We start from the raw sequence: 18834 nt of genomic DNA on the forward strand, positions 1-18834 counted from the left end.
CATATACTTAATAAGCTCATGAACTTCAAAGCAGCAAATTTGCTTTTGCCACACGTACAACATTTCTTTTTAAATCAAAGCTTCAAAAAAAAAAAATCCTCTTGTTTATTCATACAAAGTGATGGCAATAGGATTACCACGAGGACAGATCAGAGTACAAGAAAATGGTGCAATGCAGTCATCAGCCCTGGACCAGTGCTGCATTTGCATACAGCATTTGGTGTAATTGGTCACACTTTTCTGTCCAGTTATAGTTACAGTTACTTAGTTACAGTACAATAATGTGTCAGTGACACATCTGCCGAGCTTCTGGTGAAAATTACATCACATCAGCATGCTAACATGTTCACAATGACAGCGCTAACATGCTGATGTTTAGCAGTTATATGTACCATGTTCAACATCTTAGTTTAGGGTGTTAGCATGCTGACATTTGCTATTTAGCTTAAAATACAAAGTATGGCCCAGGACGATGGGAATGTCATTAGTTTTCCAGGTATTTGGTCATAAACCAAACTGAAATTTTGACCTGATGATCACACAAGGTGAAATGTCACCAAAGGTATTGAAATCCATGTAAATGCCTGTGCAGAAGTTCAGTAGTTATCCAGACATGTCAGTCAAAAGTACAGATGTACTTTTAGGTCATAATTTTAATCTATTTTCCATTTGATTCCTTTCTTTCAGTCTCCTTGCTAATCTAAACTTTGGTTACCCACAATGAAGCTTGAAAGCTCATAGTGAATCTGAAGGTCTTGGCCGTTTGTAGATATCCTTCACAACTGCATAACATGGAGATAGCTGAAGGTTGGTATAATATGAATGGCTCCCTTCACATCACAAGGTGAGCAAGTGTAAAAAATAAATAAATAAAGGGTGAAAAACAAACTGTAAAAAATATAAACAGAGTGGGTAGTGTGTTGACACTAGCTTCTTAAGAGATGGTGTGAATTGACACATTTGTAGAAACAGAAGCATATTTGTTCTGTGAGACAACACTCCAGAAGTGCTTCAGAAAACACTGCCTTGCCTTTTAGACCCATTGTATTTCAGCTTTTACTAATAGTTACCACCTGTTAATGCTTAATGGTGTGCTGCACAGTTCTATAGATATTCTAGACTAAGTTGAACCATGGTGATGATTGACAGAGAGATTGATTTGATGAATTGTGAATGAGTGGAGCTCTTGGAACAGGAAACATTCCCCATTTTCTTATGACTATCAGTGACCTCAGCATTCAGAGTCACCTGTCACCTGTCGTTTTTCCACAATTGTACAACAGCCCATTTTAAACAACCTTTACATCTGGGAAACCTTCATAAATGAGTCACAGTGCTCACTGTTCAGATGGGTTATTGAGTTCATTTGTGCAGTAAATGTTTGTGATTAACATGTTTGCCAAGTTAGTGATTGGACAATCCAGTTCTGAGGCTTCACCCGTCCGCTGTCTATGTACAACCAAGTCAGGGGCACTGTGATGTTCCCTTTGAATAGGTGCACTGAGGTTGGTTGCTGTTTACAGCATAGCCGACCTTATTAACAGAGTATTGGGCTTCAATGTGACTTCATCAGGCAAATCAAGGCAACCTAGACCCAGGACCCTATTAGTATGCTAATAAAGTCACTTCTCTAATGACTGATTAGCAATTCAGTAGATTTTGTCCTCGCTTCACTTGTAAAGACAAATAAGTGAAATGCTTTTTTAGTGTGCACATATACAAGCACATGCAGTGTTAATAGTTTGCAAATTATTTCTTGTGTTTCTCATTGCTGGCAATTTATTTATAACCCTTCCTCCCTCCCCGCTTTTATTGTTTGTCTTGTCTGCGTCCACCTAACAAACAGAAAAGATTATTCAATTGTATGAAATATAATGCAAACCTTCAAAACACTCAACCACAGTTAATATGGATTGGATTTTTTTTATTTATTTATTTTTTTGTTCTGTTTTGTCCGCCACATTGAAATTTGAGTCTTTCTCTTTCTCAGAGTGAGTTTGACCTCTTGATGTTTGATAAATGTTGATACAGTGGCCCTTAGGGCACAGCAACAGCACCATCACAGATTGTTCCACAGCAGAGCGTGTTATCGTGCTGGACATATAACACATGCTGAGCAACATGTCTAACTCTGGCATCTCTGTCTTTCTCAGTGCTCAGCGGCCTCTGCTCCAATGACTGTCCAGAAGATGTGAAGGTAAGAAATCTGTCTTTGTCTTCTTTTGGTTTGTCCACTTTTTTAATGACAGCATAAAGAAAAATCTGGTAAAATAGTTTCTTATCTGTTCTGACAGCTGACCTGTCTGACCAAGTGTGTCAGACAGGGTGTACCGCCTGTACCCGCTGCACTTATCCTTACATATAAATCCTCGACTGTACTCTGCAATTTTTTAGCAGGAGAAGAGAAATAGTCTGAAATACCACAACTGCTGGCCAAACTTCAAGTCTGGGGGGGAAGATCAACTTTATATTCAGGAAATTAGGGAAGGGGATTTGAATGGGTGATGTGTTTTTTTAACTCTAGGGCCATAAAAGCTGCTCTTTATATCTAAAGTACCTATCTTTTTACTGCAGAATGGAAAAAATGACAAAAAATGGAAAACACAAAAATAAATGAGGTTGGTTTTATGCAGTGAACTGGCACCTGATTTTCACCTGCTCATCCCCCTCCCCCTATTCTGTCTTTCTATCTGTCAAAAGACACAAGTAACACACCTTCATAATACAAGTCAGTAGCCCACGCTACCAGGCTTTATGTCATTCTCTTCTTAATGGTGGGTATTTTCCAGAAAATATCAGTGTAAGAGTTTTTCTATACAAGGGCAAATAAATGCCTGATTTCCAACCTCTGTCCTTGGTAAATATTTTAGGGTCTGTTGCTTGTTGCTTGTTGTTGATCAGGGACACTTTGACAGTGATGGTCTCTGCCAAGACTGGGTTATACTAATAATTTTATAATAACAGGTATATGTCCCTGGTTTACTCTCTGCTCAGATTCTGGAAGTTTATGAGATATTCAAGGCTTCATGTCTGACCAGACAGTCCAAACAATCAGTGTGACACATACAAACCTTTGCAAAGTTTAGTTAGGCCTTTCACCAAGGTCCCAGTGTGGCTTTAAGCTTGTCTTGTGGTTCTAGCATTTGTCTTATTAAGAAAAGCTCGGTTAAGAAAATAGCATTAGTGCATGCATAATGGATGCAGATGCTACACTGTACAAACTGACAGCAATCAAATACAAAATATACACATAAACCTTGGTAACAGAAAAAGATGATATTTTGTATTTCTCTTTTCCATGAAATTGTCTAATATTATATCAGCACATTGAAGACTTCTGAAATCTGGATCAATCCAGACAAAGCAATTACACTGCCTTACCAGCTATTAGACTGAAAACAGCTTTGAATAAAAATGTTGATGGAGGTTTGTTTATTCAGGTACTGGTGACAGTATGACTTAAAATCCTGGAAGGCCATTTTGAGTAATAGACCCATCAGTTGGAAAGCACCAGAACACTTCACAGCAGTATACAGTACGGTACTATGAGCAGCAGCAATTATTTTGTCCTCCTTCTCAATGATTGTGTGGTACAACATTAGAAATATGTCATTAGTGTCACAATATAATCCTTCAGAAATATGCCCTTGCACATATTTGATTGGACACCACTGCGTGTTTCCAGATGGCGTTCTGTTGTTGCAAATGTTGAGCTAGATGCAACTGTTTTGTCAGATAACTGCACTTTCTTTGTTTGTTAGTTTGTTAGTGTTATTGCTGGAACCCTCTATTTCAACACTCTTTTCCAACAAATCAGAATCAGACTTTATTGCCAAGTAAGTTTGCACATACAAGGAATTTGTCTTGGTATATCGGTGCTAAAGAACATTAATAGTAAACAAAGACAGATATAGAGAAGTAGAAGTAAGGCTAAGGAGTAGAAAGAGCAAAAAGCAAAAACTATATTTACAAGGAACATAAATATACATAATTAAAATGCAAAGTGTAAAGTGCAAATGTTTGAAGGTGGCAGTGACTGTCCGGAGAGATGTGTGTTAATGTAATGCATAGGTGTGTGTATAACGTTATTGTAATTGGGGGGGTGGTTATAGACAACGTTACTTTTCTGAGAGGTGAAACTTCTTCAAGAACCTCATGCCAGTCCACTTGCCTTTATATAGAACTTAGAAAGGCCATGACCTGGATGACTGAATCTTCAGACACACGGTCTTACTCATTTTGCTACAAGGTCCTTTATAAGTGTATAGAGTTTAGATTAGCTAAGCACCACATAATAAAATATGCTGTACTCTTACACTGCAGAATAATACTCCCCACAGAAAGAAGATGAACATATGTCACAGGTCCACTCAGCTTGTATTCAACCCTCATTACACCCTTTCATATGAGACAGCTGTTGCCCTGCTGCTCACTGTTGGCATGTCTGACTCTGGTGTGTCAGTACAGCATGGATAAACTTGAGAATTACAGTGAATTACATCCAACAATTGCCAGATGAAAGTTAAGTTTCAGTTTCTCCTCTCTGTCTGGCACCTTCTCCCTCTGTGACAAGTAGGTTAAATGATGTTAAAAAGTCAGTATGTCTGAATTACTGTTTAATCTTTATAGCAGCCTGCATCCAACCCTGATTGAGAGGAGGGGCATGAAGGAGGGTCGACTATATTGACCCATTCAGACTTCCCAAAGCGGTTGTTGGTCTGAATGGGGTATGTTTTGTGTGGAAAACACACCATGAACTCTTACCTAAAGCACTTTTGGAGTTAAATGTAGCTGTCATTTTATTAAGCAGTCAGCTTGAAGCACTTTTTAGCTTTAAAGAGCTAATGTCAGATGCTTGTGTGTAGGTGGACGGAGGAATCTGACAGAAATAAGGCAGCCAATAGCATCACTCCTCATACAACCTTTCACCAGTGGAAAGCCCTTTGCAAAACACATTAGCTTTGACATCAACAAGAGGCTGCTGGTATTAGAGCTGTTTTAGTTTTCTGTCTGTCTAGTCTTCCACCCGCTCGTTGTCTAACTGAAAGGTATGATGAATGCAGTAGACGAGTGGAGCTCGCGGCTGTTTCTACTCCTCTCCTCTCCCATCCATCAACCCTGTCTATCTTTTCATTTCACTCTCCTGCTCCTCTTCTTCTTAGTCACACCTCTCTTCTGCTGTCTTTCTTTCAGCCTACTAGTCTGCTCCTTGGTGGCTTTCTCATATCTCTCTCTCTCTCTCTCTCTCTCTCTCTCTCTCTCTCTCTCTCTCTCTGTGTTTCTTTTTTTGACCTCATTTCTATTCCTCTCTCACCCGACTGTTGAGTGTCACAGCATAAAGGGCCAAGTCTCAGTTGCAGCGTGTATGTTTGCGTGCGTAACAGTCTCACGATTAGCTGATGTAAAGCGAAGGATGGCTCGACAGATCTCTTCATTAGTTATCATCCTTTCATAATGAAGAGATAAGACAACCCCTCTGTATCCGCCTACACAGGCGCACAAACACACACCCGTCACACTCATTTATGCTCAGTCAGATTCAAGCAAGCTAAGTCAGACATTTGCCATGTCACCTAGTGAAAATAAAACAAAAAAAAAAGTGCTCAAGGTCACTGTGGCCTGACAACATGCCTGTCTGTCTTTCTGCCCACTCTCACTCTTGTCTTTCTGTGTTTCTCTGTCACCCCTCCCTGTTTTTTTTTCTTCTCCCAGTCCTCTTTTGCCCTCGCTGACAGACAGCTGATGTGAAAAAATATTTATGAAATGTCAACATTTGCCTTTTTTTTTTTTAAATTTCATTATTTGTATTTGCATGTGTTTTTACAGCCTTTTGGTGTTAACCAGCCAGGTCCCTATGTGATGTACACCACAGTGGACTCCAATGGCTACCTGAAAAATGCCTCAGGTAAGTTCTTCCTTTTTTTAATCTTTTTTCATGGTAGCTTTCACTTCATATGCTAAACTATCCATTTCATCATAGAGAATAGCCAGAGAGGCATTTGTTTTTCTGAGAATGTCACTGCCTGACATCTACGACAGGTTTATTAATAACTTAACCTCCTAACCATGACAGCTGTCCTTAGTCTGGCTGAACACCACAGGGTTTGTTTTGGAGGATTTTTTCGAAAGTAGAGAATGAGAAGAAGAGGGACGTATTGATTTTATTTTTCTTGCTTTCTTTTTGGTGTTTTTTTTTTTTTTATATATATAAATGAGAAAATGGCCTCTGTGCGTCAAGACAAAGGCTGAAGCAGAAAGGGCAGCTAAAGAAAAGGCAAAAGAAGGTCCTTCCAAAGAGTGCTATAACTGAAAGAAAAATAAATCAGTTTGATAAAGCTCGAAATCTCACTCCATGATGCTGCTGGAGTTTCTGTGCTTAGTTCACACTTATTCTGTCTGCATTTTAAATTAATTTTAAGCCTTGTTTTTCCTTCACTGCGATAAATGCAGGTCTCACATTTGATTTTGTAAAATTATATAAATATTACAGTGTTACAGTGAAAGTTAATATACAGCTATTGCTTGTCAGGATTAAAAGATAAGTCTAGGTTTTCCAGCACTATCGATCAAATATGAGTAACTGCAGTGGCACTGTCTATGGGAGTCAGTTTTTTTATAGTTGCAAGGCTATCACAGAAAACATAGTGAAAGCTTGCAAGATGCTGGAGACCTTTTTTCATCTGAAGTTTCTTCCACAGTGAAGCAACATTCAACAAACTGTAGCTTACTCATTTTTTTTTCCTCTGATTCAAGTCCAAGGTAAATCTCTTTCTAGAAAGATGATGATGCATCGAACTGGGTAGGACAGGATGATCAAGAATGCTGGAGGTGAATTTCTCTTGCTCATTGACTTGGAGGGGTTTTTTTTTTCTCCCAAACAGCTCCACTTAATTTATTCTCAGAGGACCTCTCCTTCTGTTATTGTTAATCAGTCCTTTAAACATCTGGCCGTGTTCTGTATTTTTTGGTATAAGCAAGGGACTTAAGTAATAGGTTTTGGTCACTATTCACCCTCTCACATAAATTCTGACCAGTATTTTTGATTGTTATGATGTAACCTGTAGGATCAGTGGGTCTCCATATGATGAGACATTTCTGCAACCCTGAGGCTCATAAACCACTGTACCACCTAAGACTGCTTCAGACTAATAAGGAAGGAAAGACTCATATAGAAAAAGATAGATAAATAGAGATATAAGTGGAGACATTGAGGACAGCCGTGCTGTGCTGTATTAGCTACAGTTAACCTAGTTGATGTTACACTGTGGGAAGGACAGAGAGCTGGATGAGGACAAGATGCACTGACAGCCTGGGGTCAGGGATATATATAGTCTGTGTGTGCCTGTGTATTCCTGTGTGCTGCATAATCCCACTTTGTCACATTCCATTGTTTCACTTATCTGTTGGCACGGCTGGAGTATATACATATTTAAAGAATGAGTAGACAGATCACAGTTTAACATCATTATTATTTCACCACCATTAGACAGCTTTAAGCTCCTGGCTATAAAACAGAGCCAAAACTAATCCTCCAGTGGCGGCATACCTTTCAGTTTGGTGCTCTGTGTCCCGGCCCCCAAAGCACAGAGCAGACAAAATATCAACACTAGCCATCCCGTATATAGTTGTCTCAAAGCGTCATGAAACACACACAGGTTTGCTCCCTCTTCTCACACTCCACTGGTTTAAAATATGCAGGTGGATGGGCATAGAGAGAAAGAGAAACAGTGGAGAGTGAGGGAGAGCGGGGGAGGGCCATCACCACCTGCACCCACACCCACTGCAGAGAAGATGGATACAGGATCCCACTGAATGTGGAGGCAGTGATATACAAATGTGAAACGCTGAAAAAGATCCAGTGATTTTTGTCTGCTTTTGAATTTCACTCTGAACTAGAATCATTTTGAAAAAAAAAAAACTATTATCTATCGTGCAGTATCAGAAATATCGCTACAATTATATGAATCAAACAGTTCAGCAGGATGAGGCACACCATGTAATTATGAAGTCCTTGGTTTTATTCTTTGCAGGGAGCTTGTGAGCAGGTCACCATGTTTCCTGTGACTCAAAAATTCCACACAAAAGATAATTTAAAAAAGTTTTTGACAAAGGTATCCTATTTTTCCACCACAATGCAGTCAGTTGATCTATTTCATGCAGAGAGCAGATGGTCGTGACATTTTCTTCATTCAGCCAGTCCATGTCTTTGTGGGTAGAGCCTCTGGATCCCCAGAGTGCCTTTATGTTCCTGGTTTGGTGATGTTCAGTGAGCAGAATACCATCTATTCAACATTAAAATATCCTGGCGTATTACCCTCTGCTCATCATAACTCCAGCTTATTTTTCCAGTGTTTGTTTGACTGGAGTGCACGGAGAGAGGAGGAGAGCCAGAGTAGCCAAAGGCTTTGCCGGCACAACTCCCCAGACCCCTCATTTAACAGCAGCAAAGTGCTGCCAGGGAGTAGGCTTCGTGCATGTGTGTGTGTGTGTGTACGCGCGCGTGTGTGTCTGCATGCCTGCGTGTGTGGTGATTTAAAGTGTATTTATTCTGTAGCTTGTAGCTCGGGGAACAGCCAGCGAGGCTGCCAGAGATGAGCAATGATGGGGCACACACAACCACACACTCATACGCATCTCACACACACACACACACACACACACACACCCACAATGTCTGGGCCTCTCCACTGGGGCCCAACGATCTTCACTTACCCTTCACCCTCCTGAAAGGAAGAGAGAGCAGAGAGGAAAGTAGAGATTATAATATGCTGAGAGATAGAGACTGAGGAGCCACAGAATGGAGAGATGAGAGAGATGAATGATACAAAAAGGAAGTAGGAAAATAGGTCAGTTAGTAGGATGAAGAGGAGAGGAACAGATAGTTTGGATGTAGAGAGGAGCAGGTATCTCATCTGGGATAGCTGAGAGACATTACTACCTTCACACACACACACACACACACACACACACACACACATATATATATATATATATATATATATATATATATATATATATATATATACTTGTCTCTGATCTGACAAGTAAAGGTCAACAGCAACACTGAAAAGATTGTACATACGGTATGTGTGTGTTCACATATTTGTATAAATGCACACATATTCTTCAGTGTGTGTGTGCTGTGTGTGTGGCAGCATGTATGCACAAGTGAGCACACATACCCTGACATCTGTGTCTTCGCGACCTTGTGTGTGTACGTACGTATACGCACCAGACAGTGGTGTACCAGGCCTCTTACTAAGCAGCTTGGATGGATGACCATGGACTGTGATTCTGACAACACCACACCTCATTATCAACTAACTCCTGCTGAGACAGGGAGAGAGGGAGAGAGAGAGACAGGTGGGACGGTGGAGATGAATAGTTGAAGTTATTCATTAACAACCTGTTTTATTCCTCTCTCTGTACGGACACTCCCAGAGACGCAGAGCAGGAAAAACACTGCAGTGTGTTTCCCTCTGGGTCCCAGCTCACACACGGTCATCCAAGACCATTTATCTTTAGATGACTAGGGAACAGTGGTCAGACATAACTGTAACTTTCAGTGGCAATAGAAAGATTAGAATCAACAATCAGAAAGATGAAGGGTGGCCACTGTCACTAGTTATCTTATGAGTCACAGAACAGGAAAACAAATCATTCTCACTTTAAAGGTAACAGAGGAGAAAAAACAGGTTCTGGTCTATTAGAAACGATCAAGAGTGATGACAAAGCGGAGTAATAACAGCATTCATGGTGTACAGCAGTATAATACTTTTTAAACCTCCCTCAATCCAGTTTTCCCAGAGCAAAATATCAGGGACACTGTAATGTGTTTTTCAAAAATGTAGTTAAAATGAAAGATGATGGTCAACTGAAAATCAGTATAATTTATTCTATAAGAAATTTTGTATACACCTTTTATCTATCATCTAGAGGTCACAATTTTTTTACACATGCAATGGCTTCAGAAAGTATTCAGATCCCTTCACTTTTATGCACTTTATTCTGTTGTAAATTCAATTTTAAAAGGATAAAACTGACATTTTTGCCCATCATTCCACACAGATTTATTAAAAATCAAAAACTGAAATCTCTCATTTACAAAAGTATTCTGACCATCAATTCATTACTTTGTTGAAGTCCTTTTGGGGTTTAAGTTTAGGCATTGACTGAGCCACTCAAGGACAATCTGAGACTTCTCCCAAAGTCACTCCAGCATTGTCTTGGCTGTATGCTTCAGGTCGCTGTCGTGCTGAAAGGTGAACTGTCGCCCCAGTCTCAGGTCGAGTGCACTCTGTAGCTGGTTTTCTTCAAGGACCTCTCTGTATTTGGCTGTATTCATCCTTCCCTCAATTCTGACCGGTTTCCCTGTCCCTGGTGCTGAGAAGCACCCACACAGCTTGATGCTGCCACTAAGATGCTTCACACTGGTATTAGCCAGGTGATGAGTAGTGCCTGATGTTCGCCAGACACAGTGCATGGTGTTCTGCCCAAAGAGTTTAGTTTTGCCTCAGCAGACCAGAGAATCTTTTTCCTTATGCCCTCAGAGTCCTTTGAATTTGGCAAAGTCCAAGTGAGCTGTCATACAGCTTCCACTCTTTTAAAGTGGTCTCACTCTAGCCACTCTACCACACAGACCTAATTGATGGAGTGCTGCTGAGATGGTCATCCCTCCAAGAGGTTCTCTGCAGACGACTTCTGAAGCTCTGTTAGTTATTGTGCTCTTCTTATCCAGTTACTCAGTTTGGCGAAGGCCTGGAGGAGTCCTGGTGGTTCCACACTTCTGTTTCACAGTCATTGAGGCCTGAACACTCAGAGCTTTAGAGATGGGTTTATACCTATGTCCTGATCTGTGTCTCACCGCAGTTTTATTGTAGAAGTCTACAGAGAGTAGACTTAGGTTCTAGACACATCTCACTGATGATTCAATTTAATATTTGTTATTTGCAAACATTTCTAAAAGCATTTTTTCACTTTGTCATTATAGATTACTGCGTGCAGAATAATGAGCAAACATGGTAATTGTATCCATTCAAACTCTATAACATAATTAAGTGAAGTTGTCTGAATACTTTCTGAAGCCCGTGTATTTCACAATTTGTGATGCTCCAACTAAACTTAATACTGCTTTATGTGTCTGTGTGTCTGTAGTTATGACGTGCATCAGCTGTTTAGACACCAGTAAAACTGCCTGCAGGTGTAGTTGATTTTGTGTGGGTTTGTTTTAAAGCCATAAATGCTACCTTAATGCGTTTGTTTATGTTCTCAACTACCAGATAATGGCCTTAGTATCACAATAGTAGTCAGCAGTATGCACTGCTTTTCTGGGAAGTTGTGGAGGACAGTAATTTTATAAACAGCTTTTCAAAGCCTTTAAATTTGTAAGGTGTTGTCCAGTGAGATAAAACAATGCTTAGTCTTTGTCAGAATTTCCTTAAAGGAGCTTATATAAGTTTTTTCTTTAGTGAAATAAAGTGTGGTTTGTCAAAATATCCCACTCCTTTTGAGTTTTCAAATTCCAGACAGCATCACTCTCATAAATATATTTGGATGGAAATCCAATTTTCCAACCATTTTCTGTCATTACATTAGCCTCTTTGAAACCAAGAAATTTGACTGTTAGTGCCACCAAGCTGCAGATCGTTAGTTAGCTGAGTCTAGACGGGGCAAGTGTGTCCAAGATGCAGGGGAAGAGAGGAGAGAGGAAGAGAGCGAGGACATTTGAGAGAGAAGTGACAGGAAGAGAAAAGAGTGAGTGTTCATAGGGAGGAGAATCATAACAGGCTCAGATCAATGTGGAGCTCTCTGCAGACTGTCCAATTAGGCTAATGAGTTCAGAGGATTAGCAATAGCTCACTCACACACACTCAAACAGCGCACACACTCATTGTACATGCATACACAACCTTTAAAAAAACACATGTTCATCTGCAGCAGCTCAGCCACAAACATATTTATCATATCTTAACCTTTTAGACATTTAGAAGATCCAAAACAACGTTAGACTCAAGCCCAAATGGAAAGTTGTGTGTGTACTGAGTTGTGTTGACTTTGTACATTCACGTGAAGCCACCTATGTTGGTTTTTGCTGCATCATGCTGGTGCCTCGAGCAGTGTCGTAAAAGCCAGCCTATTGCACTTGACGTCATCCTGATCTATGGCCACAGTATACTCCTGTTCTCAGAGACCTCGTCAGGTCAACAGTTACTGTTACCCTATTCTCAAACCATTTTATTGCTCAGTATACAGGAGATAGGTTTGAAGCACACAGGGAGAATTCACGATGTGGGAGTAGGATAGGAGAGTAGGTGGATGAGAATATGAAAAGGGGCTGGAAGGGGAGAGAATGAGAGGTTGCAAAGGACAGAGCTGAAAATCTGAGAGAAAAGGAGAGGAGTGAAAATGAGCGCTGAACAAAAGAGAAAGATAGAGGATGGGAGGAGAAGAGCACAAAGAGATCAGAAGAGAGGAGGGGAGAAGAGAAGGAAATATTGAAGTGGCAGAGAAAAAAAAAAACAAGTGGAGAGGTAACCCTCCACAGAGACACAGAGAATTACTATTGATCAGGCTTAGCATGCATTCTCTCTTCCCTGTTTTTCACTCCTTCACCTCCCTCCTCCGTCTCTCTTCCTTCATCCTTTTTCTCCTCCACATCCCTCCTCCAGCCCTCCTCTCCCTTTCATCTGTCTCTTTTCTCTTTCATTTCTCTTCCTGTAATATCTCTTTTCTGCAGCAAGTTTATAGATATCATAAACTGTCAAACGACTGTTTAGCTTTAATTTGTCACCATTGTTGTTTGCCTGCCTGTTGCTATATCTCTAAACATCTGTGTATTTAAATGAATGAAGTGCTTGTATGCGTTTCAGTGTATGGTGCACATTATCACAGAGAGTAAAACTAATGTAAAAAAGTTCATATCAACCTGTAGCACTAAGATTGTCCCAGGATTGAAGAGTTTTGACAGAGGCTTTTAGCCAGACTAGTGGCTTGGTGCAGACCACCACTCTGGTCCAGACTGAAATATCTCAACAACTAGAAGATGGATTGCTGTGGAATTTCTTATTGACATTCTTGGTATCAAGATGATGACTTCTTATTATTCTTATTCTTATTATAATTCATCATCAATAAACTTTTAATTTGGTTTATATTTTGGTTTATGACTGAATACCTGCAAAACCAATGACATTCTACCCCTGTATTTTGTGTTTAGTGCTAATGTTAGCATGCTAACATACTAAAGTAAATGGTTAACACGGCAAACATTATGCCTACTAAACATCAGCATGTTAACATTATCATTGTGAGCATGTTGTCATGCTAGCATTAGCATTTAGAAGTTTACAGTGTATGTTGATGCTAATATCTGTAAGAGGAGGACAGGTGGTGACAAAGGCAGCTGTTTTCTATTATAATTGAAAAATGAGGGGCTTTTCTGACTGCAGTCAAATCTCTCACATGAAAAGTTTTAAGTTAGTTTCACCACATCGTGGAAGTTTGACAATCTTGAGTGTACCTTTACTTACGTAAGCAAATATTTACCAAATATATATACAGGCAGAGAAAATATTATTTTCTTGCTTACTATACAGTAAAGTTTCTACTTTTTCTGCCAGTCTTGCAGCACCCAAAGTCTCATTCCAAATGTTTCGACAATGAAAACTCACTTGGTGTTGCTGGTTCATACTTTTGGCTCCATTTGGCTGAGTCTTGTCTCTCAGGAAAGAGGTATTTATAAATGAGTCTGTTTTAAAAAAAATGCTCAAAGACAAGGTCATGCTCTATGAGCAAGCTCATTATGCTCTAAATATTTTCTAATAAAACTCAAGTTTACAAGCCTGCAATATTTTCTCTTAAATCACTTCATAAAACTTTGTAAACTCCCACACATTTCATTTAGTTATAATCTTGTCTGGCTTGTTTCGTTTGTTTATTCCTTTGACTGTCGTTTTCTATAACTTTGTTATTTTGGTTTTTGCTGAAGCGAGGTATGACATCATTGAATGGATGCTTCATGGACTAAGGACAAGAGAAATTGATGGAGCTTTATATGTGGTGGTGAACCTGCTATTTCTATTTCGATTTTAGTAAGGGCAAACTAGGGCGATGACAGCTGTCCTTAGGTCTGTTCTCTCACAGACACACATTTCATTTCGGTCGTCGTCTGGGCGCAGGTGTCAACATGTTTTGGTGCAGTAGAGAGGCAGTGCAAAGCTGGATGGTGATGGACAGAACAACTATAAAGCCCTCTGGGCCGTTCAGCGTATCACCACACACACACATTCACACTCTCACATACACATCCACACATTTTCCTCCCCCAAATCAATGTCCAGATCTTGACACCATTGTATGAGCACTGAGGGGGGCTCTTCAGGCGAGGCGGACTGTGTGCGCCATGTGGACATGTGTGTGTGTATGTGTACACTTCAGTCCCTCATGGCCCCACCCTCCATTGCTGCAATTTGCTTCCTTTATCGCCATCAGGGGAGCAAATGGTTTCTATAGCGACAGGTGCTAGGAATTTCTCTGAAAACATTTTTTTCCTCTCAGTTTTGAAGCCCTGGGGAGTGAGAGGGAAAGTGTGTGTGTTTGTAAGTGTGTGTGCCTGCACTGCAAGCCAATTAAGTTTTTGACCATATTTAATTTCTTGATGAATCCCCAGGATCATGATATTTGTGTATTTCTCATTGTCCTGTAGAGGGAATGGTAGACAGTTTGTTGTCACTTTAACAGATGTGTTACGTTTGTCTAAAAATTCAAATTTCCATCTGTTCCCATAAACACATATGACTTTCAGGCCGATGTTACACATCACATTGTCACTCAGCATGTCTGCCCAACGGGGATGAAACCTCCAGACAGGACGAGGTTTTACAAGAGAATATGTGTCATAAGACCTCAGCAGTTAGACACACACACACATTAGGATTTTGTAGCTCCCTCAAAGGCATCCGTGTCCTCTCTCTGTCGCTCTTTTTCTCTCTAATGTTTCGCCTTCTCATGCCCATGAGGGAGTAAAGTTTGTCAGCTTCAATATCAGGGAGAGCCTTAATATCCCAAAATCCTTGATTTTGTCCTCACTACTTGAAAAATGTGAAACAGTAATGTGGGAACCATCAAACTTTATTTCACCAGTCTCAAAAAATGCCACAAATCACTGTAGGTCAAATGTAATTAATATATCTTAAATCCAGATTCCACGCTGCTTCTTGTAAGATCATTTCACAGGCAGGTGCAGTGTTTTTAGTTTTGTTTCAATCCAGTATGGCAGCTCAGTTAGTGAGAGTGTAGTTTGCTGTGTCACGCTGATGATGACACAGACTTTCTCCTCAATGACAAGTGGTTTTGCAAAGATGAACAAACTTTAAACCTCTCTCTGTGAAGTATACAGAGTAGTACAAATAGCATTGTCTATCCGTGACTTACTACAAATGTTGCATTACTGTTGCCTCTCTTTGAGAACAAATTGCATCCTCACAACACATGTGTAGTAGCTACTTCCCACATCATTAATTTGGATAATTGGAGTAGAAGCTGGAGAACCTATCCAGGCTACCTCCAGATCTGCATTTAGTTTCAATTGCAACTTTTTTGCAACTTATTTCAATTATAAACTCTTCTTAGTTTATAGTTTTGTTTAACTGGCATTAAAATAATAATTAGACATCTTCATATTAATATACTGTATATATAATATATAATACATTGTACTAGATATTTACCAATATACTCACTTGAATTTCTCATTCAGAGACATCCATACAAGTTTTGAATGGATAAGTAAATGATCAGTGCACTTGGGGCAAGATTTTTGAGGGACAGAAACACCTCAGTTTTGGTTTTCGACAACAGTAAATGAAATGCTCAGCTGAAGAAGAGCAGCTTCTTACAATTCTTACACATTTGGTGTATTTTTATTTTTCTTTCTTCCATTTTCTCTTAATGCAAATTGGGCTCATAACCTTTAGAAATCTATATTTATTTTCAGGTGTGTATGTGTGTGTTCCTGAGTGTCTGTTTTGTTCTCTTGTTTGTATTATCGGCTGGGCTTTTAAACACTAACTTGTTGAATGTAATGCATATTGTGCCGTGTGTGTCCAAAAACCAGGAGACCACTATTCCTTAGAGGTCTGACAGCTTCATAGGGACCAAAATGCTGCTGTTTGAGGGTTAAGAGGTGGTTGTAGGGTTAGAGGTAGGCTTTCATTTGTGATGATTAAGGTTACAGTCCCCACATAGATTGGTGTACAAGGATCTGTGTGTGTATGTGTGTGTGCGTATTAAGAACTTGTGAAAATTAGAAGTGCACACATACATTCACACACAGCATGGCTGACTGCTTGTCCTGCTTTGAATTCGCTTTGTCTTCTGTAAGATGGATTGTAGGCTGTCAGTCATGTGTGCTGGGTGGAATTCCCTGCCAAGGCCTCCACTGGCTCTGCTATAGGGAGATAGGACACAAGCACACACAACACAGAGACACTCCGATACACTGCTCAGCATAATACCCTTTTTGCCAGTCTCCCTATGTTGTGAAATGGTTTTGCTCCAGCTACGGCCACATTTCCTAGGCAGTCTGCACACACACACACACACACACAGTACTCAGCAGATGCTAAGCCAGGCTCCCTGCCTGCAACGTAACCCTGCTTGATCCTCCATCATACACACAGACACACACAAACACTCAGACCCACTCCACCCTGCTGAGTGGCCGAGTGCAAGCCATCCACCTCTTGCCTACTGACAGGGAGCAGCAGTCTGTCTAAAACATCAAACCAAGACTGGCTTAAAGGTCCAATCCCTTCAAAAATCCTGTTCTGTCAAGCCCAGTGGATGAGGTCCACTGGCGCTCAGTGGACTGATTTAAAATGGCTTCCCCTGCTGGATCCAGCTCAAAGTAACACTCCTGCTCTTCCCTCTGTGGGACAGTCACTGCCCTGTCAGTCTGTCAGGCATTTGATTGCGGATATCAACAAAAATATGTGACATTACCATATAGGCTACTCCATGGATCATAATAAAAACATGAGTAGGTGAAGGGGGTTTGGGGTTTTCACAGGTAACAGATGCTGTTGCGGTCAGTGTGAGCACTGAAACTAAAAGTAAGCACTTAGATACAGCCCTGCTGTCTCACTGGTGGTTGTTGGCCATTATGTTGGTCACATCCAGTAGCTGTGTTACTTTCACACCCTCACAGCGCATTTAGCAACTTTATTCCCACATGTCTCTGTGAGCGTACAGAAAGCAGGACTGCCATTTTTGCTTTACACTGAGATATAACACTTGTTTTTTGCTGCCCTAATTTCTCTGGACATCAGCCAAAGTCTATTTTCTTGCTGTCTTATTGTCTATTTATTTCAGAGTCACTGTCCATTTATTTAATTTTTTACTAGACTGCTTATTTGCATCCTCAGTTGTCCCTCTGTCACTCGGTTCAGAGTTTCTTACATAGTTTTTCTTGCACAGAGGTGTCTAATGTCAGTTGTATTTGGTAGATAGTTTTTGCATACATTATTTACCTTATCATTACCTTATTTAGTTATATTATTTGCTCTTAGCTTCAGTTATAAGGAATTATGATAGCTCCCTGTTTGTTTTTGCTCCTCATCATGTCTGGCTACTTGTATCATGTACTCATCTGACCAACACTACCATCCCTAGAGCCATGCCACTAGCTTAATTGTCAAATATATCTCTCCCTCTGTTTCACTGAACTTACCACATTATCATTTAAAATCATGTGTACAAAATGCATCATACAGCTTTTACCGATCTGATGCAGTTCTCCTCCCTACACACACACACACATACACACAAGCACCTTTCAGTAAATGTCAGACACCCCAGGATTCATCTTCAATGTCTGTTCGAAGCAGGGGCTTTGTACTACCCTGAACATGTCAATGTCCATGAAGCGGTGCCCACCTTTTCCTGGAAACGCTGGAAAGCCAATATTTCTGTCTCTCTCCCCTTTTTCGCTATCTGCGGTGTGCCATTAGGACAATTATGCTGCCTCTTCAACACCACAACCCAGCAGTAAAAAGCTGGGAAAATAGAATACATAGAGCAGCAGCAAGTGAGGGAAATTTAGAGAGATAAAGAGAGACGACTGATGAAAAGCTCTCTTTGGTAGAAGGTGGCAAGAGTCGATCGGTCTGTTCAGTGTTCAGACTGACTGCATGTACATTGCAGCATTATGGGCAGGCTTTTAGTGCGCTAAAGTGAGTTAACCACTCACTTTCACCCATTAGCTAATCATTTCATACCCCTGTGATCCAAAGGTACAATGGCAGCTTTATTCCTGCAACTTGAAAGAACATGGAAAAACAGAAATACTGAGCTGTACTGACCTGACCCAGGTACAGCTGAGGTAGCCAAAAATGGACTGGACAAATCAGGTTTTTTTTATTTATTTTATTTTTTTTTTAACTGAGCTGAGGTTAGGCAGAGATTAAAGAAAATGGAGAGCAAAACTGTTGTCCTCCTCTCGGCCTGCAATACGCAGTCCATCCACATTAGTTCTGATCACTGGCTGCCTCGAGGCTTTCTCTCTCTCTCCTCTTCCATCCCTCTCTCTCTCCTTCCCTCTCTTTGTTTACCACGTAGAGGTTGATTTATGTCGGCTGCACTTGGCAGAGTTGGGTGGCGTGGGCGAGATACAGCAGCTGAAGGGGAGAGAGGGAGAGATGGGAGACGAGCAGGAGGGAGGAGAAGAAGGGGAAGTGAAACAAGTAAGGCCAAATCGAAGTGATGTATCAGGGGAGAGGAGAGAGAGATGAGCAGAGAAGAGGAAACAAGAGACTAAGGCTTGGATTAGAATAGTTA

At 40.5% G+C, this 18834-nt stretch overlaps 1 protein-coding gene across 1 annotated transcript in view; it reads left to right on the forward strand.

The window, feature by feature from the left end:
- Positions 1-18834, forward strand: part of itfg1 (integrin alpha FG-GAP repeat containing 1) — a 130967-nt gene that overhangs the window by 96346 nt on the left and 15787 nt on the right. Inside the window, exons 13-14 of the mRNA XM_018697450.2 lie at positions 2154-2197; positions 5827-5905. Of these exons, the coding sequence (XP_018552966.1) occupies positions 2154-2197; positions 5827-5905 (123 nt within the window). The remainder of the gene's footprint in view (positions 1-2153; positions 2198-5826; positions 5906-18834) is intronic.

The sequence above is a fragment of the Lates calcarifer genome, linkage group LG2 (assembly GCF_001640805.2).
Source record: "Lates calcarifer isolate ASB-BC8 linkage group LG2, TLL_Latcal_v3, whole genome shotgun sequence".
Lineage (NCBI taxonomy): Eukaryota > Metazoa > Chordata > Actinopteri > Centropomidae > Lates > Lates calcarifer.